The 24626-nt window shown below is 41.3% G+C and overlaps 1 protein-coding gene across 2 annotated transcripts; it reads left to right on the top strand.

The window, feature by feature from the left end:
• The first annotated feature begins 5357 nt into the window (after positions 1–5357).
• LOC117383589 (zinc finger protein 135-like) lies at positions 5358–15841 on the top strand. Of its 2 annotated transcripts, XR_008649003.1 has the most exons (4): positions 5358–5721; positions 9652–10122; positions 13514–15262; positions 15427–15660. XR_008649003.1 is itself a non-coding variant. In XM_055227939.1 (3 exons), the coding sequence occupies exons 1-3, from the start codon at positions 5497–5499 to the stop codon at positions 15071–15073; spliced, it is 2256 nt and encodes a 751-aa protein (XP_055083914.1). In that variant the 5' UTR covers positions 5358–5496; the 3' UTR covers positions 15074–15841. The 2 variants fall into 2 exon arrangements, 1 of the variants encoding a protein (XP_055083914.1); XM_055227939.1 differs by having other exon boundaries at positions 13514–15841.
• Positions 15842–24626: the final 8785 nt, after the last annotated feature.

The raw sequence follows: 24626 nt of genomic DNA, 5'->3' as shown, positions 1-24626 counted from the left end.
AATTTACAAAGACACATTAGAATTCACACAGGAGAAAGACCATTTAGCTGTTTAATTTGTAAGAAAACATTTACTATAAAGTCCACTCGAGATAAACATGTAAAGATACACACCGGTGAACGTCCTTACAGCTGTTCAACATGTGAGAAAACATTTGCCCTAAAGTGTAATCTAGATGCACATATGAGAGTACACACAGGAGTTAAACCATTCAGCTGTTCAACATGTGAGAAGACATTTTCTCAAAAGGCCAATCTACACGAACATGTAAAGATACACACTGGTGAACGCCCTTACACCTGCTCAACATGTGAGAAGACATTTGTCACAAAGTCTAGTCTATGTAAACACAAGAGAACACACACTGGAGAGAGACCTTACAGCTGTTCTATTTGTGATAAAGGTTTTTCACAAAGCTCTAATTTGAAGAAACACATGAGAACTCACAGAACAGAAAGTGACTAATTGGTTGTGTTCATGAGATATTTTAAAGAGCCTAGAATTCTGTGTTGGAGTCTGCTGCTTCATTAGTACCTGAGCACAAATGTGTGAGAGCCCTGTTGTAATTGTACAATTTTGAGGAAAATGGCAAATATCAATCAGTAAACAATAATGTATAAACAAGTAAGAAAAATAATGGATGATGGCTCAGAAGCGCCACCTCAAAAATTGATTTACATTGCACCAATGGGAACCAGGCCCAGAAAAATGTCTAAACTTTACAGGAAGTCAGCCATATTGGATCAAACTCAGGTTTGACAAAATCACTCATCATAATTTTATCCTTCAACAGTTTTCATTAAAAAAAACACTTCAATCTTGACCAAAAGTCACAAGACCCATGTGCAATAAACAGGTCTGGACAAAAATGATGGTACCCTTAACTTAATATTTTGTTGCACAACCTTTTGAGGCAAATCACTGCAATCAAATGATTCCTGTAACTGTCAATGAGACTTCTGCACCTCTCAGCAAGTATTTTGGCCCACTCTTCACGACCAAACTGCTCCAGTTGTCTCAGGTTTGAAGGGTGCCTTTTCCAGATTGCATGTTTCAGCTCGTTCCAAAGATGCTCAATAGGATTTAGGTCAGGGTTCATAGAAGGCCACTTTAGAATAGTCCAATGTTTTCCTCTTAGCCATTCTTGGGTGTTTTTAGCTGTGTGTTTTGGGTCATTGTCCTGTTACAAGACGTGAGACCAAGCCTTCTGACACTGGCCAGCATATTTCTCTCTAGAATCCCTTGACAATGTTGAGATTTCATTGTACCCTGCACAGATTCAAGACGCCCTGTGCCAGATGCAGCAAAGCAGCTCCAGAACATAACAGAGCCTCCTCCATGTTTCACAGCAGAGACAGTGTTCTTTTCTTGATGTGCTTCATTTTTCTGTCTGTGAACATAGAGCTGATGTGCCTTGGCAAAAAAGCTCCATTTTTGTCTAGTCTGTCCATAGGACATTCTCCCAGAAGCTTTATGGCTTGTCAACATGTGGTTTGGCAAATTCTAATCTGACTTTTAATTATTTGTTTTCAACATTGGTGTCCCCCTTGGTCGTCTCCCATTAAGTCGACTTTGGCTCAAACAATGACTGATGGTGCGATCTGACACTGATGTTCCTTGAGCTTGACGTTCAATCTCTTTAGAAGTTTTTCTGGGCTCTTTTGTTTCCATTTGTATTGTCCGTCTATTTGATTTGTCATCAATTTTCCTCCTGCAGCCACGTCCAGGGAAATTGACTTTAGTCCCATTGGCTTTAAATTTCTGAATAACATGTGCAACTGTAGTCACAGGAACATCAAGCTGCTTGGAGATGGTCTTATAGCCTTTACCTTTAACACGCTTGTCTATAATTTTCTTTCTAATCTCCTGAGACAACTCTTTCCTTTGCTTCTTCTGGTCCATGTTGAGTGTGGTACACACCATGTCAAACAGCACAGTGATGACCTGTAGCTCTATATATAGGCCCACTGAAGATTGTAGACACCTGTGATGCTAATTATAGTGGACACACCTTGGATTAATATGCCCCTTTGGTCACATTGGCCGTGTCTCAATTCGCCAAATGCACCTTCTGAAGGGTCCCTTCGAAGTACTCCTCAAAGTATAGTTTGAACCTTCCGGACGAGAGTGTGTCCTCCTCAGTGTAGCCTCCATCTTGCTGAAGTGGGACAGGCCCACACCACGGACCGCACTTCCACCACTGTCTTTGAGCGTACGATATGTACATTACATGTACATATTTAATAGAAGAAAAGTCAAGATGTCATCATCACAGCCATTTCTTCTTGTTTAGATTGAATATCAATAGGCAAATATAATGTTCAAGGTGATTTTTTTTCTCAATTGTAGCTACTTCATAACTTTAACAAAATATACCTTGTGAAAACGTAATAACAGAGACAGAGGAAACTGTATCATTTTGACATTCATAGTCTATAAACCAGAGAACACTGATTAGTTGTACATATAGTGGGATATTTCACTTTAATGGTTCGGTATTTTGGCCAGTGGCTACATCGCTTTAATAACAGTAGAGGGTGCTGTTTCCCTTCTATGCCGTGCCAGTTCTTTTCATCTGATTATTATAAGGTATTTTCTAGCAGTGCAGCGCTACATCAAGCTAGTGTCTTGATTTACTAACACGAAGATAAATGACACGTGCCACCAGGGGGCGCAGACGTATGGAATGTACCGGAACTCATGAAGATTTTGTGCACGTCTCAGGACTCTCTTCTATCCTTTCCTGAGTCTGACAACTGCACATTCCTTTATTCCATATAACTCCCCTCCTTTTTAATAATCAAACACACTGTACAGATCTTTATTCAGATTTAACAGTTTCATGTCACACTGTTGTAGATGAGGTAAACCAGTACGAACATTTGAATGTGTATTGTGCAGCAGACTCCATTTTCTTCCCTTTTTTGCGTAGTCGCGGTGCATGATGGGATATAGAAGTGCGTGAAGTGTGCATGGATGCACGCTTTGGTTATGGCCGATCTCCATGGAAACGCTGGAAACGTAGGGCACATTTTGTCTTGCTCATTCGTTGGGTGCATTGAAATGGGACAGCCCTTGTCGGGCCGGAAATTACGTATCTGCCCTTCGACACACACTTCCAGTGGTGAATCTAGGGCCATTTGGGTGAATTGAGACACAGCCATTACTTTCAGTCTTTTCTAGGGGTACCATCTTTTTTGTCCAGGCCTGTTTCAGGAGTTTATTTTTTTTTTATAATTCTATTGAAGCATGGTTGAAAAGCAATGTCTGACTTTCACTGGTAAAATTTCATAGAATTTGAATTTATTATTACTTTTGTCAGATTCAAGTTATTTCTGTAACCATTGTGAGTTTGTCATTCATTAACCGAAGGGTACCAACGATATATTTAAACACATAATACAAATTAATTAATAAAACCTTCAAAGATATATTGTCTAAACCAGACCTGGAGAGACAGGAGAGATCCATGCATTTGTCTCCAGTAGGTTAGACTACTGTAACGTCCTGCTCACTGGCCTCTCCAAATGACCCTGTGTCCTGTGCTCAGGTCTCTGGCTCCTGTGGCTCAGAGAATAGATTTTAAAGCAGCTCTGTTTGTGAACAAGTCTCTCCATGAACCAGCACCAAAATACATCTCCCACATGTTAGAGCCACATGAACCATCTTACACTCTGAGGACTTCAGGGATCAGCCTCCTGCTGGTGCCCAGAGTCAGGATTAAACATGGGCAATCAGTGTTTTAGTTTACTGCGGCTACAACCTGGAACAATCTTCCTGAAGATGTGAGACAGGCCTCTACTTTGACAATGTTTAAATCCAGGCTCAAAACAGTTCTGTTTAGCTGTGGATATGACTGAAAGAGTTTTATACTGCACTTTTCTCCTTTAATGTTAATCCTATGATGATTATTTGAGATTATTTATGTTTTGATTTGTTGTATTGTGATTTTAATGTCTTTCTTATTCTGTAAAGCACTTTGAATTACCTTGTGTACGATTTGTGCTGTACAAATAAAGTTGCCTTGCCTTTGATATTAGTTCTTTCAATAGATACATGGGACCTATTCTTTGCTGTTGGCCCCTCTTCAGAGTGTTTTTTCACCGCAGTGGCAGATTTTCATGTTTTTAAATTTTTGTTTTTGTGGCAACTTTTTTAACATACTTTTTTGTGTGTGTGTGTGTGTGTTTTTTTTTTTGAAGACTGATAAAAAGCTACATTTTCTGAGCTCTGAGGCCTCAAACGTAGAACATTTAAGACACTTAGAAGCTCTTACGTCAATTTTTTGCATAACACGTCTCCTTCATATTCTTCTTTATTTATGTAAAAATATGAAACAATTATTCCTGTTTCTGCCAGTTTTTAATAAAGGTTTTTTGAGTATAAAAAAGTCAGTTGCTGAAGTTGTATTTAATATACTAAATATACTAAATTAGACAGGCTTTGGTATTAGATGTATTTCTATAGCAAAAGAAAATTCTGTCAGCTGGACAAATCATTATAGGAGTGAAGACGTTTGGCTGCTCATTTAAGCCACTTCTTCAGTTCTGGTCAGATTACTGCAGGACACTGCCCTGTATCTGTCTGAAGGCAGTTTTTGTTAAGAAAGACAATCCTTCCTTGAACATGAATGGGGGCTTCAGACATCCATCCCCTATTTATAACTCCACCCTCAGAGCCAAAGAAAAACAAAGAAAACAATAGGGCTGGTCAGGATGCATTATGGGCTTGAATGACTATGCTAAGTAGGACTCGGGCACAGTGCACACTAGCCTACAAACATAAACTGTAAATATCTGTTTTTGGTGTCAGTGTAGTTAGCTCCTCACTTTAGTCCGATATAAGGCCGTGTCCACCAGTAATCTGACCACATCTACAACAATTTGTCCAGTTGACAGATTTTATACTTTTCTTTTGCTCTGGATCAGACCTGGACGACTGAGTATGACATTTAGTTTCAGTCTATCTTTATTTAAAAAGCCCTTTACAACACTCACAAAGCGCTTTTCAATAAAATCCAAACTTAAAACCATGAAAAACATTCAACAGTGACTAACTGTATGAAAATAATTTCACGTGCAAAGTCTCAGATGTCCAGAAGGGGGAGCCCTGGTACAACCAACACACGCACATACAGTTAACATGTAATTCTAAGATTAAAATCTAATCTAAGGCCGTTTTTTTTTAGCTTTGTGTCTCCCAAAACGATCCCTTAGCCTGGGCCACTGTGTTCTTATCTGGAAGCATCATGGCTGCTGTAGATAAATGACAAACATGAGGAGCTTCCCCAAAAAAGTGAAGTGATCAGACAAATGCAGAGGTGTGGTCCAAAGTTTGAGGCGGAGCGACTATGGTGAGTATTTTCGGAGTGGAACAGCCTGACCAGTGGCTACAGCAGTGCACTAACCGTGTCTACTCTGCTGCACAAAAAGCAGGAAGCAGACAGAGCCCCGTGTGCGGTTAGCTCGGAGCTAAAGCTAAAAACACTTTGTTAAAATGTCCAAAGGCCAAACGCTGAGAGCTTTGGTGAATGAGCGGCTGACTGCGGCTGCTGAAGAGATCTTTGCGCTGTTTGAAAGAACGATAGCGGAGTATGAGGAGGAACTGTGTCGCTCCAAAGAGGAGAACCAGAGGAATCAGGACACTCCACAGACTCCACGGATTAAAGAGGAGCCAGAGGAGCAGATCATCAAACAGGAGGAAGACACGCTCCCAGCACAGGTGAGCTTTATCCACATGATTGTCTAGGATGAAGTTGCGTGAAACGGACCACATAAGGTTGGAGAGCACAGCTTCTGTGTCAATATTTCATTTCATATATTTATTTATCAGGACCACGTACAATTAGATGAAACATGAAACAGACGCTTGTACCAACAGACTGGAACAATGAGGGATGCACCGTAATATCGATTACTGATCAGTATCGTCCTATAATGTCAATTATGACATCACACCATAATTTAGATAATAGGATGAAGTTACGTGAAACAGACCACATAAGGGCACAGCTTCTGTTTCAATATTTCATTCAATATATTTATTTATCAGGATCCTGTACAATTAGATGAAGCAAGAAACAGACGCTTGTACCAACAGACTGGAACAGTTAATTTACATCTCAATTTTTTTTATTATTTTTTTTAAACGTACATAGTTGAAAAGTGTTGAGTCGGAAATCATCTAAATGTCTCGATTAACGGATAGACAGATAGGGCCCTAGCCTTTACTGGGCCCTAAGCAGTATTTGCCTCGGGGGCCCTCACCTCCAACCAAACTCAATAACTGATGGCACAAATCCCACAATGCATCCTGATGCTGTGTATGCTCTACAGATCTCTACAGATTACAGGCTGTATAAATAACTCTCCATGCAGAAAGATCCACAAGCTTTTGTATAGATATCAAGAATCTTAAGTCAGACACAGCATTAAAACGGTATCAAAACAGGTGATGCATTATAATTTGTCCCTGTTGGCTAAAGTGACAATATACTTGCGTACTATTACATTATTTTTTAAATTTATTTTGCATTCATACAACAATCAATAGGACATCGTATATAATAAGCAGGTGCAGGAAGAGACAAAAAGGCCAGATGGGCTCATATTAAACCCTCCACCTTATGAATACATATAATTGAACATTGGTGCATTGTATTGGATTAAAAAAATGCATTTATGCAACCTAAAAGTGAATTCAAACATGGATTAAAATTCAATAAAGCATCCAACAAATTAAAGGATATTAAACATTACAATGAAATATCAAACATTTCCTTAAACTTTAAAAAAAAAAGACATTTAAGATCTGCATCATGAGCCAGATGTGAACATTGGCTCCACACTTTACAGCCTCTGCATTATAAAGCAAAATTGAGCTCTTGATGTGACAGTTTGGAACATGTAAAATGTAATTTTGATGAGTATTGTATCTATGAATCTCTGCATTAGTTTTGAAGTAAAATGTGAAATGTTAAAGGATAGGGATTATAGCTATTTAATAGTTATATATAGTTTATAAATGTAATAGTGCACTGAATAAGACTGTCACTAACCGTGGACTTGGCTGTCCTACAAATGCGAAACACCAGCCTCCTGTTAGCCACATCAGTTTTGACAGACTCGAATCTTGTCGTAACTTGTCAAGATTCACTCAACAGTACAATGGGTAACAGTAGCTCAGTTGGTAGAGTGTTTGTCCACTGATCCGAAGGTTGGCGGTTCAAATCCCACTCTTGACATAAACATCATTGGTTGAGCAGTCAGAGCCACTGATCCATAGGTTGGCGGTGCCATTCTAACTCACACAGATGAATGCTGTCGTTGTGTCCTTGGGCAAGACACTTAACCTTGCCCTCAGTGTCTCCGTACACTGGTGTGTGAATGTGTGTGTGAATGGTTGAGTGGTTCCTTGTTGTAAAGCTCTTTGAGTGCCTTGAAGGTAGAAAAGACCATTTACCTCGAGATTGCAGTTTTCTTCTTTTTACGTTTCAACATGTGAAGAAAATGAAGACGACCATTACATTATGCATTTGTTTATTCCACAGTGCTCGTGCTCACTTACAATGAAGTTGGCCAATCATCGCAAGATCAAGTGGAGCGTCATTCAGTTGGTTGCCAGATTGCCCACACAATACAATGTGCATTATAGAGTGTGCTTACTGTGCTACAGCAGAGATGCTTCAATAGCGCACACTACGCGCACACTACATGCAATGTAGTTTAGCAATTGAATTTTATTTATTTATATGACTGAACAGTGAACACAAGAAGCTCAAACGTCTTCACATGGGTATTTTAGCTCATGTCATCTGTAGATTGTTTCTGCCTCTGTTTTATTTGTGGAATTCTCTGAGACATAAACTGTAAGAGGTGGAGCCATGTAACTGTTACTCTGCACTTGAGAGTTATGATTCTGAAGTGTCCTCTTGCGTAACTACATCTTTTGGCTGCTCTATCCAATTCTGAATTTTATAACAAAGAACTGAGAGGAACTGCAACACATTAAAATGCATCAGAAATAAGGAAATAGCTGTCTAGAATTTAAACATTTCTCTTGGGGACGACCCCCAGACCCCCCTTTATTACATGTGTTTATGCTGTTATCTTGTGGCTATTGCTCTTGTGAGCCTCCAGAATTTTCAGTCTTTTTACAACTGGTTAAGATGATGACAGCGTTGTCTTAATTTTTGTCAAATATGTATACTTGGTACAGAAGTGGCAAGGGCCTCAAAGGCTGATCTTGCTTAGGGCCCCCTGAAGGCTAGGGCCGACAGTAGGCTCATGCAGAATAATAAGTGTTATAAACAGCCCTCTGTGTTTTGTATACCTGCTGCACAAATCTGAATGTCATTATTTTCTGACCATTTCCTGATCAAACATTTCCTCAAACTTTCTTCACTTCTGCTCATCTCCAGAGTGTCATCTTTTCCCTGTGTTTTCTTCTTCTTGTCTCGAGAGTGTCGTCTATTACCCATGTCTCCAGATTTGACTGCTGTATCACATAGTCAGCTCCAGGCACTTTTTTGTAATCAATCCAGGCAGTGCACAGGTTGGTATGACAGGCTCTGCAGTCTCAGGCAACTGTTCGGTCTAGGAGCTGGTGTACATCAGGTCAGGGTCTGCTCTGCCACTGACTTGGCCTATGTTTGGCAGTTTCCAGTGCTTCAGGTATAGGCATATGGTTGTACTCTTGGGTACTTGTTTTTTCATTTCACCTCCTGCCTTGTTTTTAGCATCTGTCATTTCCCTGGTGGGTATTGTTTCTCATGGCTCCCATGGTTGCTCTTATAGCCAAGCATCTCTAGGATCACTGCTGCTGAATTGTTTATTAGCTCACTGGTTTCTGTGATGGTTGAGGTAGGAATGCTGCATTCACATCTTCTAGGAGACTTTCAGATGGCACTACACTTACTGTAACTGGCATCGAGGTTACCTTGTGTTTATTCGGGCCATGATCTTATCTTTCAGATCAGTGGCTGCCTCGCTCAAATGGCGCTGATGTCTTTTTATTCAGTGAGGGAGAGGGAGCATTATCTAATAACCAGAATATGTGTTAAAGGCCAGTTGGTGACCTGAGGTCCTCTGGTCAGGGCGATCCTCATCTTAAGATTGATAAATATATAACAATATTTCTAACAAACCGTAACCAAGAAAATGACAGAAACATTTAGCACATTTCTGATTGAAAGCAAAAGACGAAGTTTAAATCTGTCAACTGGACAAATCATTGTAGACGTGAAGACGTTCGGCTGCTTATCCAAGCCACTTCTTCAGTTCTGGTGAGATTACGGCTGGACACTGCCTTATATCTATCTGAAGGCAGGAGCTAACTACACTGAAACTGTAAACGGCTATTGTCTCCAGTTTCAGCTAAAACCACCCTATTCAACCTTTAATGACCCTGCTATTCTTCTCTTTGCTTGGGTCTGAGGATGGAGTTATAGATGGGGGATAGATAATGTCTAAAGCCCCCATTCCTGTTTAAGAAAGGATCACCTTTCCTAAGAAAAATAGCTTCTTTTGCTATGGATCAGACCTGGACGACTGAGAGATTACACAGACGTTTCTGATTGAAATCAAGAAATATTCTGATTGTTTTCAGTCAAAATATGAATATTAATATTTGTGTTTTTGTTCTCCACCCCAGCTCCCAGTGGACGTCCCAGAGGCCAGTGCTGTCTGTGTGAAGACAGAAGAATCCTCACTGCTTCAACATAGACAAACTGACCACAGAGAGGAAACACAGGGAGAGGACATCAGCACAGAGCCACATTTACACTCAGAGACTGAGGAACACATGGAGCACTCCTCTGACACTGACAATGATGAAGACTGGAGAGCTCCATTCAGCTGTTCAGCTGCACAGATGGAGACAGAGGCTGATGGAGACCACTGCAACCAAGTCCAGAAAGGCCAAACGCTGAGAGCTTTGGTGAATGAGCGTCTGACTGCAGCTGCTGAAGAGATCTTTGCGCTGTTTGAAAGAACGACAGTGGAGTATGAGGAGGAACTGTGTCGCTCCAAAGAGGAGAACCAGAGGAACCAGGACACTCCACAGACTAAAGAGGAGCCAGAGGAGCAGAGCGTCAAACAGGAGGAAGACACGCTCCCAGCACAGGTGAGCTTTATCCACATGATTGTCTAAGATGAAGTTAGGTGAAACAGACCACATAAGGTTGGAGGCCACAGCTTCTGTGTCAATATTTCATTTCATATATTTATTTATCAGGACCACGTATATTTAGATGAAACATGAAACAGACACTTGTACCAACAGACTAGAACAATGAGGGATGCACCGTAATATCGATTACTGATAAGTATTGTCCAATAATGTCAATTATGACATCACATGATAATTCAGATAATAAACATTTTCTTTTCTTTTTTTTTAATTTGTGTTTTATTCATATTTCAAAGGGCACACTTTTACAGAACACGGCAACATTTATAACTCCTTTGGTTCCAGAATATCCATCTTCAACACAGCAGTCGTATTCATACAGAGTTTATACCATGTAGTTAAAAAACAAACAGAACAAAAAGCATTGCAGCATCGAACCAGGGTGTAAAGGCTCCTCTGCCACCGGGGCGCTCCACGTTTTATTGAACTTTGCACACATACAAAGAAAAGAAAAATATAAAGCTACAATTGTTCCAAACATTTGAATGTGTAAATGTTGATTTGTACACTGGTAAATACAAATATTTATTTTTTACACTTATTTGATAAGTACAAATCTGAAAATTGTCCTTTCACAAGTTTCGAGACATTTGCTGCGCCAACTTTGTCTCAAAACGATTTGTAAGCAAAGCGGCTGATTGGGTTTTCCCTCATGGTTCCCTGGTTCACATAGAGTCACACCGTCGGGCATCAACTCACTGGCCTAAGAAGCCCTAGGACCGTGTGAGCACCTAAATTGGGACGTGCTTCTCAGATAATGTGCTCTGTTCTCTAATAAGTACCTTTTAGAAATCCTTTCTCCAAGTTAACTGAAGTGGCATTGTTGCCAAAACTGGACATCAAATGTTTGTAACTACTCGTAATGCCACACTAGCCTTATTAGCAGGAAAAAGTCAAAGAAAAGTCCGGTAGTATAAGTTGCTAACTAATGATAACATGTTGTTTTCTGAAAAACTTCTTAACCCTTTTGTTGCCACTCTGGCTTTATCTACAATTTACCCTGGCATACAACTTATTAAAAGGTTAATAATTCACATCATAATATAACATATACTGGGGCAAAAAAAGTATTTAGTCAGCCACCAACTGTGCAGGTTCTCCCACTTAAAAAGATGAGAGAGGCCTGTAATTTTCAACATAGGTTCACTTCAACTATGAGAGACAAAACTACAAAAAAATCCAGAAAATCACATTGTCTGATTTTTAAATAATTTATTTGCAATTTGGGCACGGACTTTCAACTCCCTCCAAAGGGAGTTGAGATCTGGAGACTGGCTAGGCCACTCCAGGACTGTGAAATGCTTCTTACGAAGCCACTCCTTCGTTGACCGGGCGGTGTGTTTGGGATCACTGTCATGCTGAAAGACCCAGCCATGTTTCATCTTTAATACCCTTGCTGATGGAAGGAGGTTTTCTCTCAAAATCTCACGATACATGGCCCCATTTATTCTTTCCTTTACACTAATCAGGCGTTCTGGTCCCTTTGCAGAAAAACATCCATAAGCATGATGTTTCCACCCCCATTCTTCACAGTAGGTATGGTGTTCTTTAGATGCAACTCAGCTTTCTTTCTCATCCAAACATGACAAGTTTAAGTTTTATCAAAAAGTTCTACTTTGGTTTCATCTGACCATATGGCATCCTCCCAATCCTCTTCTGGATCATCCAAATGCTCTCTAGCAAACTTCACACGGGCCTGGACATGTACTGGCTTAAGCAGGGGGACACGTCTGGCACTGATGGCGTAGGGTGGCCTTTGTTACTTTGCTCCCAGCTCTCTGCAGGTCATCCACTAGGTCACCCCGTGTGGTTCTGGGATTTTTTCTCATCGTTCTTGTGATCATTTTGACCCCACGGGGTGAGATCTTGTGTGGAGCCCCAGATCGAGGGAGATTATCAGTGGTCTTGTATGTATGATTTCTTCACACCAAGGTGCTTACCTATTGCAGATTCAGTCTTCCCAGCTTGGGGCAGTTCTACAGTTTTGTCTCTGGTGTCTTTTGACAGCTCTTTGGTCTTGGCCATAGTGGAGTTTGGAGTCTGACTGTTTGAGGTTGTGGACAGGTGTCTTTTATACTGATAACGAGTTCAAACAGGTGCCATTAATACAGGTAACGAGTGGAGGACAGAGAAGCCTCTGAAAGAAGAAGTTACAGGTCTGTGAGAGACAGAAATTTAGCTTGTTTGTAGGTGACCAAATACTTATTTTAACGAGGAATTTATTAAGTCATTAAAATCCTACAATGTAATTTCCTAGATGCTCTCATAGTTGAAGTGAACCTATGATGAAAATTACAGACATCGTCTTTTTAAGTGAGAGAAATTGCACAATTAGTGGCTGACTGAATACTTCTTTGCTCCACTGTTTTTCTGCTTTGTCCATCCTACCATCCATCATTTTTATTTCTTCCCTTACATCTTAAAGATTTTCCATGGAGCCTCTTAAAGAATCTTTTATGGCCCGCAAGGCAGACACTTTTTCTGAGGTTTTCTCCCTCAGAGCGCCCCCTGCTTCAGCCACACAGATAGAGCAGCCCCGGGCCAGCGGCAGAGGACACACACACACACACAGCCCCGGATCAGAAACAGAATGAAGAGGACACATGTTTACATATACAATCTTCTTTATGTTTGGAGGAAATATATTTCAGCCAAACTGCTTTGTACAAGCCCCACGACACGTGAGGGGGACACAGGCTGCTGCTTTAGATCTTAGGTCTATCTCTTCTCTCCCCCCTTCTCTCACTCCTCACGCTGCTCCTGTTTTTGTCCATAGTCTTGTTACCTCCTGGATTGACTATTGTTACTCTCCTCTTTGGTCTCCGACAAATCTCTCCAGACACTACAGCTCCTTCAAAATTGTGCAGTTCAGATCATCATCAGGAGACCACCATTCACCAAATCACCTCCATCCTTCAACAACTTCACTGGCTTCACATAGAACAAAGAATTGACTTCAAAATTCTCCTCACTCCTCTCTGCTGCTCCTCTCTCCTCCTCTTCTCCTCCTCTCTGCCCCTCTCTCTGCTGCTCCTCCTCTCTGCAGTTCTCTTTTCCCTCTGCCCATCTCATCACCAAGGCTCTGCCCCCAGCTCTGGAACTCCCTCTCAACTGACCTCCACAACCTCAAATTAGAAAATATTTTCAGTCATGATTTGAAGAGACAATAAGCACATAACCATTCATACGCTCTCCAGTTCTATTGTTTATCCACCTGCTTCTGTTTTTAACTTGTTCTGTACAGTGTCTTTGGATCTTTTGAAAGGTACTTATAAATGTGTCAAAATATGAATATTAATATTTGTGTGTTTGTTCCCCACCCCAGCACCCAGTGGGCGTCCCAGAGTCCAGTGTCTGTGTGAAGACAGAAGAGTCCTCACTGCGTCATCATAGACAAACTGAGCACAGAGAGAAAACACAGGGAGAGGATATCAGCACAGAGCCACATTTACACTCAGAGACTCAGGGACACACGGAGCACTCCTCTGACAATGATGAAGACTTGAGAGCTCCATTCAGCTGTTCAGCTGCACAGATGGAGACGGATGCTGATGGAGACCACTGCAACCAAGTCCAGATCGGAGCCAGAAGCATCGCTGCACCAAACTCAGGTCTATCTCTCAAGTACAAGTCTTCACCAGAGACCAGTGCCACTGTGAACTATGGAGATATGTCAGGAACAGCCCAAGGAGCTGACAAGAAACAACACCATTGCTTTGTGTGTAAGAAGAGGTTTAAGACTGTGTGGAAATTACAAAGACACATTAGAGTTCACACCGGAGAGAGACCATTCAGCTGTTCAACATGTGAGAAAACATTTACTACAAAGGCCAATCGAGATAAACATGCAAAGTTACACGTCGGTGTACAGCGTTACAGCTATTTAACGTGTGAGAAGACTTTTTGTCACAAGGCCAATGAACATGAACGTGTAAAGGTACACACCAGTGAACGATCTTACAGCTGTTCAACATGTGAGAAGACATTTACACTTTATGGTAATCTAGGGAAACATATGAGAGTACACACAGGAGATAAACCATTCAGCTGTTCAATATGTGAGAAGACATTTTCTCAAAAGCCCCATCTGCGTGAACATGTAAAGATACACACCGGTGAACGACCTTACAGCTGTTTAACATGTGAGAAGACATTTTCTCAAAAGGCCAATCTACGTGAACATGTAAAGATACACACTGGTGAACGACCTTACAGCTGTTTAACATGTGGGAAGACATTTACTATAAAGGGTAATCTAGAGAAACATATGAGAGTACACACAGGAGATAAACCATTCAGTTGTGCAATATGTGAGAAAACATTTTCTCAAAAGGCCTATCTAAATGAACACATAAAGATACACACCGGTGAACGACCTTACAGCTGTTCAGTATGTGAGAAGACATTTTCTCAAAAGGCCAATTTACATGAACATGTAAAGATACACACCGGTGAACGACCTTACAGCTGTTCAACATGTGAGAAGTCTTTTGCCACAAAGGGTAATCTAGATAAACATGCAAGAACACACACTGGTGAGAAACCTTTCAGTTGTTCAGCATGTGAGAAGACATTTGCCTTAAAGTCTAGCCTATGTAAACACGAGAGAATTCACACTGGTGAACGACCTTACAGCTGTTCAACATGTGAGAAAACATTTACCCAAAAGTGTAATCTAGATGCACATGTGAGAACTCACACAGGGGAAAAGCCATTCAGTTGTTCAACATGTGAGAAGACATTTTGTGATAAGAGTACTCTTGTTCAACATCTGAGAACTCACACAGGTGAGAGACCTTACAGCTGTTCTATCTGTAGTAAAGGGTTTAAACAAAGTGCTAAATTGAAAATGCACATGAGAACTCACAGAACAGAAACTGACTGAAGGCTAATTGGTTGTGTTCATGAGATGTTTTAATGAGCCTAGAACTGTGTGTTGGAGTTTGCTGCTAACGACTCAAAATGCAGATGTTTGGACCTGTCATCTGATTAAACCTCCTAGACCTGATTTTGAATGACAACAAAAACAGCCCTCTGAGCCACAGCAGCTGCTTCTACACTTTTACGACATGCTGTGAAGGCCCTTTTCCTGAACAACAAGAAGAACTCAAATCTACAGAGGCTTTCAAAACATAAATTAAACAAAGAATAATGATGAAAACTGTGATAGAAAAAAATAAGGCCATTAAAATAAGATAGAATGTTGAACTTTGAAGAAATCTGATAATAAATAAACAGTAGAATAAAATAGACAGTATGAACAGCAGACAAGGGGAAGAAACGGCTCCTCTGCAGGTTCACTTTTGAAGGTACATTAAAGATTGTATTTTCATTGTAATTTCAACTATGACCCAAATAAATCATTGGGATGGTGATTCTTAATTACCAAGTTTTTGAGTTTAAAGACACATTCTGCTGTTTCTTTTGTATTTAGTTATAGATAAATCCAGCAAATTACAATTACTCCTGTTTCTTCCAACCTGTCAGTTGCTGAAGTTTTATTTAATAGTTTTTGCAAATCATTGTTCAACTGTGACTTTATTTTGTTCTATGTGGACATCATTTTTCTCACAATGTAAAATGATATTCATTTAAAAGATATTCATTCATCAGGTCCCAATCACCCAAATAATAAAGAGAAATTAATAAAGCTATGCAGCTTGGGTCTTAAGAAGTTAAAGCAGGCAAGTGTTTTTCACAGGCTATAGATGGATAGATTTTCTGTCTTTTATTTTAGTTCATTTTTACAATTATTTTGAGTGACTTTACCTTTAGACCCATACTCCGGAACAGTAGGTGGGGGTAACGCTCCTTTAAGATCATTGCTAACCACCGTAAAACAACAAAAGGAAGAAGAGCCTTGTGTGCGGTTAGCTCGGAGCTAAAGCTAAAAACACTTTGTTAAAATGTCCAAAGGCCAAACGCTGAGAGCTTTGGCGAATGAGCGGCTGACTGCGGCTGCTGAAGAGATCTTTGCGCTGTTTGAAAGAACGATAGCGGAGTATGAGGAGGAACTGTGTCGCTCCAAAGAGGAGAACCAGAGGAACCAGGACACTCCACAGACTCCACGGATTAAAGAGGAGCCAGAGGAGCAGAGCGTCAAACAGGAGGAAGACACGCTCCCAGCACAGGTGAGCTTTATCCACATGATTGTTTAGGATGAAGTTAAGTGAAACGAACTACTTAAGGGCACAGCTTCTGTTTCAATATTTAATTTCATACATTTATTTAGCAGTACTATCTACAGTTAGATGAAGCATGAAACAGAGGCGTATACCACCAGATTGGAACAGTGAGGGATGCACCGAAATATCGGTCTCCGATAATGACACTTACGACATCACAAGATAATTTAGATAATAAACATTTTCACCAATAATTAGAAGCCCAAAATACACAAATTCAGACACTTTTCCTCTGAGGTTTTCTCCCTTAGAGCACTCACTCTGACCCCGGTTCCGCCTCCTGCTTCAGCCGCACAGACGGAGAAGATTCGGGTCAGGCAGAGAGAAGAAAACACATGTTTAGATACACTGCCTGGCCAACAAAAAAGTTGCCACCTGGATTTAACTAAACAAATAGGTTGGAGTTGCTGCAGTTGGTCAGGTCTAGGTTCAGCAACAGTCTGTGCTTGAAGAATGAGGTCAGCTGACACCTGAATATACTGAATGACCAGGTTATTCAATCAATGGATTTTTTCTTCCCTTATGTTATGGGCATATTCCAAGATGACAATGCCAGGATTCATTGGGTTCAAATTGTGACAGAGTGGTTCAGGAGCATGAGACATCATTTTCACACATGGATTGTCCACCACAGAGTCCAGACCTTAACCCCATTGAGAATCTTTGAGATGTGCTGGAGAAGCTTTGTGCAGCGTCAGACTCGACCAGCATCAATGCAACATCTTGGTGAAAAATTCATGCAACACTGGATGGAAATACATCGTGTGACATTGCAGAAGCAAAATCGAAACAATGCTACAGCAAATGTGTGACGTAATCAAAACTAAAGGCGGAAAAAACAAATATTAGAGTGTGTGACCTTTTATTTTGGTGCCGACATTTTTTTTTTTTTTTTTTGCTAGGCAGTGTATACAAGCTTCTTTTACATTTTCAGGAAATATATTTCAGCCAAACTGCTTTGTAAGAGTCCCACAACATGAGAGCAGGGACACAGGCTGCTGCTTTAGATCTAACTGTTCTTGTAAAAGTTTTCACCTCAATGCTGAGTGCAAACATGAGGCAGCTGAGACTGTGAAGTCCAAGCTTTAGTGCTGGAGCTGGGCACAGAGGCCCTGAGGCTGGACGCATAGTGTCTGGAGCTGGATGCAGAGGCTCTGTGGCTGGACTCAGGGGCTGACTGGTTCAGACAATGTGAGGATCTGCTGTAGTTGTATTTCAGTTCTCAGCCAGAGGAGTTTGTCTGTTTTAGCCGCTGCTGTGACCATCTGACTGTGAGACCATGTGACCGTGTGCAGATGAGATAACTTCAACAGACTAGCCATTGGCCTCAAAGAAATTCTGGCAAACCGTCTGACACCTCAGGAGGAAGAGCAGTGCCTCAGGAGGGAGAGCTGCTGACCTCAACTGGGGATGTTTTCGGATGGTCGAAGGAAAACTTTGAGGATCTCCTCAATCCCTCCTCCACGTCGAGAGGAGCCAGCTGACACTCAGACATCTGTTCCAGATGCCTCCCGGATGCCTTCACAGGGACTGGAGTGACTATATCACTCGGCTGGCCTCAGAACCACTTGGGAGTCCCAATGGAGCTGGAGGAAGTGTCTGGGATGAGGGAAGTCTGAGTGCCCCTGTTTTGACTGCTGCCCCATGACACGGCCCCGGATAAGCAGAAGAGATGCATGGATATTATTATTGTTTTCAGGAAAATAAAATATGAATATTAATATTTGTGTGTTTGTTCCCAGCTCCCAGTGGGCGTCCCAGAGTCCAGTGCTGTCTGTGTTAAGACAGAAGAGTCCTCACTGCTTCAACATAGACAAACTGAGCACAGAGAGGAAACACAGGGAAAGGACATCAGCACAGAGCCACATTTACACTCAGAGACTGAGGGACACATGGAGCACTCCTCTGACACTGACAATGATGAAGACTGGAGAGCTCCACAAACTTGCATCTGAGAAGATGCATGTTTCTTTTGTTTGTGTGTGACAATTAAATGGGTACAAAGGGCCTGCGGATGTGGACATGTTCAAGGGCAGTAAACGAGTCAGTCCATTTTGTCCAATCTCTATGCTGGTAAAGGGTTATCCCAGTCCTGATGTTCCAGAGTTAGCTCCCTGTACAGTGCTTTTCCCTGAATTCTCACTGGAACAGCAAAACCTAGAGGGTCACAGAGGATATTTACAATCAAAAGTATGCCTTTGCTGGTAAATGGTTTTGTGTCTTGTCCTGCTTGGAATGTAAAAGAGTCATTTTCTAAGTTCCAACCAACCCCAAGACTTTGTTGGAGAGGCAGAGAGTTCACGTGCAAGTTTAAATCCTTAAGATCTGCTGCTCGCTCCTCTGGTGGACACACATCCATGACCTCAGTGACACTTGAGGCGGTTTTATGGAGCCGTATATTTGATTCTGCTTGCATGTTTCTTGTTCCTGACTTCTTATTGTACACAGATGTCAGTCCATCATCTGCATAGAAATTGTGGGAGACAAACAGTTTTGTGTTTGATCCATGCTCCTCTTGCTGCTCATCCCAATCCATAGATACCAATAGCTGTCAATGAACTGTTCCCAAAACTGTGACTTTCATGTGGAACTGTGTTATTTGTTTTCTCAGGTCATTGTCTTTCAACCATAGGAACCTAAGATCGTTTCGTCACATTGGTTTTGTAAAAATTCACTTTAGTCTGTTTTAGAGCTACCCCCAAGACATACCTCACCTACAATAACCCAGCCCAGATCTAGACATACCTCACCTACAATAACCCAGCCCAGATCTAGACATACCTCACCTACAATAACCCAGCCCAGATCTAGACATACCTCACCTACAATAACCCAGCCCAGAGCCATTTGTGATCCAGCGTTCCTGCAGTCCATAAGGAAGCTTTTTTACAATTTACCTGGCTGTGTCACATTATGCTAAACCTGGTAAACATCCTCTTGACTTAGTTCCGTCTCCATTAGAATGTCTCCTCTTTGAGACGCTGATTGTCTTTGTGTTTTATTTTTATTTTTTTTATTTATTTATTTTTTTAAAGCTCTCCAATAGTAAGTGTCATGTAATCTTTGCCAAACCAAACATCTGCTGTGGCATAGTGGACATAGGCTGATAAACTGTTTTGCATTTGAGCCATGCTCCTCTTGCCTGGCTTGACCTGAATCTGCGTCAAGCCACTTTATCTGCAGGTCAAGCTCCTCTCTGACTGTTAGATTGAGTTCCCTGGTCACATTCTGCAAAGAAACTTTCCAGATCAGTCATTGCTTCTTCACAATCATAGTTTCTATGACTGGATGTGTGAGACCATGGAGCGAGAGGATAATGTGTTTGGGCTCTGTTTGGAGTGCTAAACTTTACCTTACCTGTTAGAAAGCCACTCAGGTACCACTGAACTGGGCCTGGCAGAGGTGGTGATGGGGCTCATTATGTGTTGGAGGCTTCAGTGCACAGTGGCCTGCATATACTTGCTGGTGCAGTGAGCAGTGTCCTGAAGGTAGTTCGTCCTCGCTGCTTCAGCTGAGGAGGCGGTGGCGTGCCTCTCTGTCTTTACCACGTACCTCATTTGACTTGCTTCTGTTCTAGCTTTTCTTTCAACATTTGTGCTTTGGCTGCTTGAGCTTTAGCTTTGGCTTTGGTGATGTACTTGAGCTTGAGCAGGAGATTTGTGAAATGGTCTCATACACTTTTTGTGTTTAGTCCATCTTGTCTTGCTGCTCCATCTTGTGTTTGTTCATAGTGCATCGGTGAAAGTTGTTCTTGTGTTATCCCATTGTGCAACTGTCCTTTTACTATTATGTCCTCACTATGGTGTCATTACCAGGCTGGACAAAAGAGAGTCCACACGACCATAAACAGAAGACTTGTCTTTTACCTTCTCCACGTCTTTGTAAAATTGTAAAACAAAACACACAGAAATGTGCATTAACAAACTGTACAGGAGATGTACATGTAACTACAGAGAAATACAACAGTTGTGCATAAACCTGTACCTTGTTACATAGATATTCATGAATTATTACTGTGGCCTTATTAAATGTACTTCTGTACATGTTTTACAACAAAAAATATATTGTACCATCAAATAAAAGTCTGCACACATTACCTAGTTTAAAAAAGGACCGAGCTAATAACAAGAGCTTGCAGTAGATAACATTTTAAATGTACTTTACTGTTATACAGACCTCTTAGTCCCAGTTTCTTAATTCTTAGTTTAATTATATTTTATCCATTTGATCTTTGACCAAGTACAATGTGCTCTGTGTCCACTGTCTGATGCACATTAGATGAAATGATTATCCTATGTCCAAAGGCAAGTTTATTTGTATAGCACAATTCATACACAAAGTAATTCAAAGAGCTTTACAGAATAAGAAAGACATTAAAATCACACAAATCAAAACAAATAATCACAAATAATCATCATAAAATTAACATTAAAATAGAAGAGTGCAGTATAAAAACATTTCAGTCATATGAATTAAAATATATTAAAATTACAATACAGCAAATTGAAACACAAATAATAATCACAAATAATGGGCATAAGATTAAAATTACATTCATTACAGAGATGTTCTTTGGTGCTCGTCCATGGAGAGACTTGTTCATAAGCAGAGCTGTTTTAAAGTCTATTCTCTGAGCCACAGGGGCCAGAGACCTGAGCACAGGACACAGGCTCGTGTGGAGAGGCCAGTGAGCAGGACGTTACAGTAGTCTAACCTACTGGAGACAAATGCAGGATAAGTCTCTCTAAGTCTGGCTTTGACAGTTTACTTTTGCAATATTTTTTAGGTGGTAAAAACCTGCAGATGTTATTGATTTGATGTGGCTGTCTGTGCAGACCCTCAGTCGTTGTCATGATGCCTCTAGTATCTGTCTCCCTGTGTGCCTTCCCCTCCCTCTCCTGTCTGAGCCTGGAGCTGGGCGGAGTTCCCGGCTCCTCCCGCGCGCACCTGGAGCGCATCAGCGCAATTACCTCCACCGGCTGCGGAGCGTATGAGGAGCTGGGACTTGACACTTGGCGCGAGATCGTCTGTGTTTCCTCACCCTGTCTGTCCTGTTGTTGTCTGCGGGATCCTACGTGTGTCTTCGCCTCCTGTCCTGTCGTGGTCTCCGGCTTGTTTCCCGTCACCTGCCCTGGCTCCCGCTTGCTGGATTACTCCTGCTCGGTCCTTCCTGTTACCGCGCCTTGTCCTGTTGTGATCCGGCCCTGGATGTCTCCTGCCTGCTCTGGACTACGCCCATCTGGCCTGCCTCCCGCTCCCTGTCCCCGTTGGTGATTTACGAACTATTGACTATTAACTCTGCACTATTGTAAATAAACACCATAAATCTGCCCCGAGTCTGCACTCTTTGGTCCGCTACACCCACCGTTACGACAGTTGTCCAGGTCCGATCCATAGCAAACAACAAAGTTAAATCTGTCAACTGGACAAATCTTGTAGGAGTGAAGACATTTGGCTGCTGGACACTGCCTTTAAATCTATCTGAGGGGAGGGGCTAATGAGGGGAGGGGCTAATTTGATTCAGAAGAGACCATGGTTTCCTTTGCTGTGACCTCTCTTTTCACTTGTATCCTCACAGCTGTGGCAGTGGAGGCTGCAAAGAGGAGACTACTGCAGGATACTAAGCTAAAAGAGAATGAAACTGACACCAGACCAAATCTGTAAACTGATGGAAATTTGTCTAAATAGCACATATTTCCAGTTTAGAGGAAACTTCTACAGGCAAATCCACGGCTGTGCCATGGGCTCACCGGTCTCTCCTATCATGGCTAATTTATACATGGAACAATTTGAACAGGAGGCATTGGCCTCATTTCCAGGTAGTCCCACCCACACATTGGTTTCGATATGCGGATGACAACTGGACCAAAATCAAAATTCAGGATCTGGAGCCTTTTACTGCACGTATTAATGCTGTGGATCCAAACATCAAGTTCACACGGGAAGAAGCCAAGGAGAATCAGGACCTAGAAGGAGAGGTTTTACCATTCCTTACACTGCGGGTGTATCTGAAAAACTTCAGAGAATCTTCAGACAGTATGAGATTCCTGTCTTTTTCAAACCCACAAACACTTTAAGGCAAAAATTGGTTCACCCTAAGGACAAAACCCTGAGCCATAAACCAAGTAATGTAGTCTACTCCATTCAGTGTAGTGAAGAGTGCAGTGAGCGTTACACTGGAGAAACTAAACAGCTACTCCATTAAAGGATGTACCAACACCGGCGTGAGAGTTCCTCTGGATCTCAGTCTGCTGTACATCTCCATCTCAAAGCCACTAACCACTCCTTTGAAGATAGTGAAGTTCAGATCTGAGCCAGAGAAAATAAATGGTTTGAGACAGGAGTTAAAGAAACTATTTTTGTTAGGAAAGAGAATCCTTCCTTAAACAGAAATGGAGGCCTGAGACATAATCTCTCCCCCATTTACAACTCTATCCTCAGACCCAGAACAATGAGAACAATAGCAGGGTCGTTAAGGGCTGAATAGGTTAGTCTCAGTTGAAACTGGGAACAATAGCTGCTTACAGTTTCAGTGTAGTTAGCCCCTCCCCTCAGGTAGATTTTTCATTCTGACCAAAACTGAATAAGCGACTTGGATGAGCAGCCAAACGTCTTCACTCCTACAAGATTTGTCCAGTTGACAGATTTAACTTTGTTGTTTGCTATTTGATGTGGCTGTTAAAGTTCAAGTCTGAGTCCATTATTACCCCTAGATTTCTAGCCTGATTTGAAGGTTTTAAATCTGTTGGATGCAGTGGCAGAGTGAATCCACTCGTCCATATTCACCTGCTGTCAAGAAGTATTTTGGCCTTGTACTCCTTTAACAGGTCTAAATTGGTTTTGTAGTTCATGCAATTAGGCCCGAGCCTGGGACTCCGTCCCGGCGAGGGACTCATTAAAACCGTGTCCGGAGCGTGGAAAATGCCAAAAATCAAGTAGTAAACACACCCCGACATGGCAGTGAGTGGTGTCAAAAATTAGAACTCGACGAGCTCTAACTGTCACAAAAGACCATGAGAAAAAATAACGAAAGACAACTCGGTAGCGCCACCTCAAACTTTGATTTTCATGGGGCCAATGGGAGCCCGACTCGGAAAAAAGTCGACGTAAAAATCCAAAACTCAATCAAAAAATAGTACATGTCGGGACATGACAAAAATGATATTATAGCCCCGCCCTAAAATGTACAGGAAGTCGGCCATATTGGATCAAACCCGTGAACGACAAAAGTGCACACCCTCGCATTCAGGACATTATCTCGCCCAGTTTTAATCACAAACACTTCAAATTTTGCCAAATCCCACTAAAGACATGTGTGATTAAAGATTATCAATTACATTTTGATTATGACTTTGGGTGTGGTCAGGGTGAATTTTCAACAAAATCGCAAATTTTGGAATATTTCAAAAAAATATTTCTTTTTCACACATTTTTTGTTGGGAAAACGCTAATACAGCGTTTATGCACATTTGTGAGCTGAACGCAATGATATGCAAATTAAGGCACTCTCTTACAAAATGGCTCTCTAGCGCCCTCTTCAAATTTCATTTTCAAAAATTCATAGAAGACAATCGATTTGTCGTGGACGTGTGGAAAAATTCACAGGGGCCTTATTTGTGATGGGGCACAATGTGAGAAAGTCACATGACTGTAGCTGTTATGGTTTAGGAGAAAAATAATGGGTGGAAAATGCATTTCCATTATTATTCTTATTTTGGTCGCGACTTTGAATCCACTTTTGACCCCCTGAACGTTAACGAAAAGTCAATTTTATTGGACCCAAAATTCAAGTTTGATGAAAAATTTATTATTTTGATATTCAAAAAAAATAATGTTTCAAAATGACTCAATAGCGCCACCACAAAATTTGAAATACATTGCAGCAATGAGAGACCTTTTTCATCGTAGACAAATGAAATTTGGTACAAACATAGAACATGTCAAGACAAGTAAAAAATTATATTATGACCCCACCCTAAACCCTACAGGAAGTTGGCCATTGTGGGCGGAACCCCATTTTTTCAGAATTTTACCTCTCGCATTTGAATTTTTTGTGCCTCGGATTTTCATTCAAGAAACTTGCAAATTGGTCAAAATGAACTAGTCCCATGTGGGATTATAGGGAACTCTTTTGGAACTTTCTAAGTTATAAAATGTGGGTGTGGCCAGCCCACAAATTAAAAAGCAATTTTTAAAAGATTTTAAATGCGTGTAACTCACACATTTAGTGTCCTATGTCCCGGCAGGAATATA

This window comes from Periophthalmus magnuspinnatus, chromosome 16, assembly GCF_009829125.3.
Source record: "Periophthalmus magnuspinnatus isolate fPerMag1 chromosome 16, fPerMag1.2.pri, whole genome shotgun sequence".
In the NCBI taxonomy this organism is placed as follows: domain Eukaryota; kingdom Metazoa; phylum Chordata; class Actinopteri; order Gobiiformes; family Gobiidae; genus Periophthalmus; species Periophthalmus magnuspinnatus.
Note: the sequence above shows the minus strand (reverse complement) of the source record. Positions and strands in the feature narration are given on the sequence as shown.

What these genes read in the sequence shown, in the direction of transcription:
- LOC117383589 (XM_055227939.1), top strand. Translation starts at nt 5,497, where the DNA reads ATGTCCAAAGGCCAAACGCTGAGAGCTTTGGTGAATGAGCGGCTGACT. An exon ending in AAGACACGCTCCCAGCACAG is followed by an intron (nt 5,722 to 9,651) that starts GTGAGCTTTATC and finishes TCTCCACCCCAG; the next exon opens with CTCCCAGTGGACGTCCCAGA. An exon ending in AAGACACGCTCCCAGCACAG is followed by an intron (nt 10,123 to 13,513) that starts GTGAGCTTTATC and finishes TCCCCACCCCAG; the next exon opens with CACCCAGTGGGCGTCCCAGA.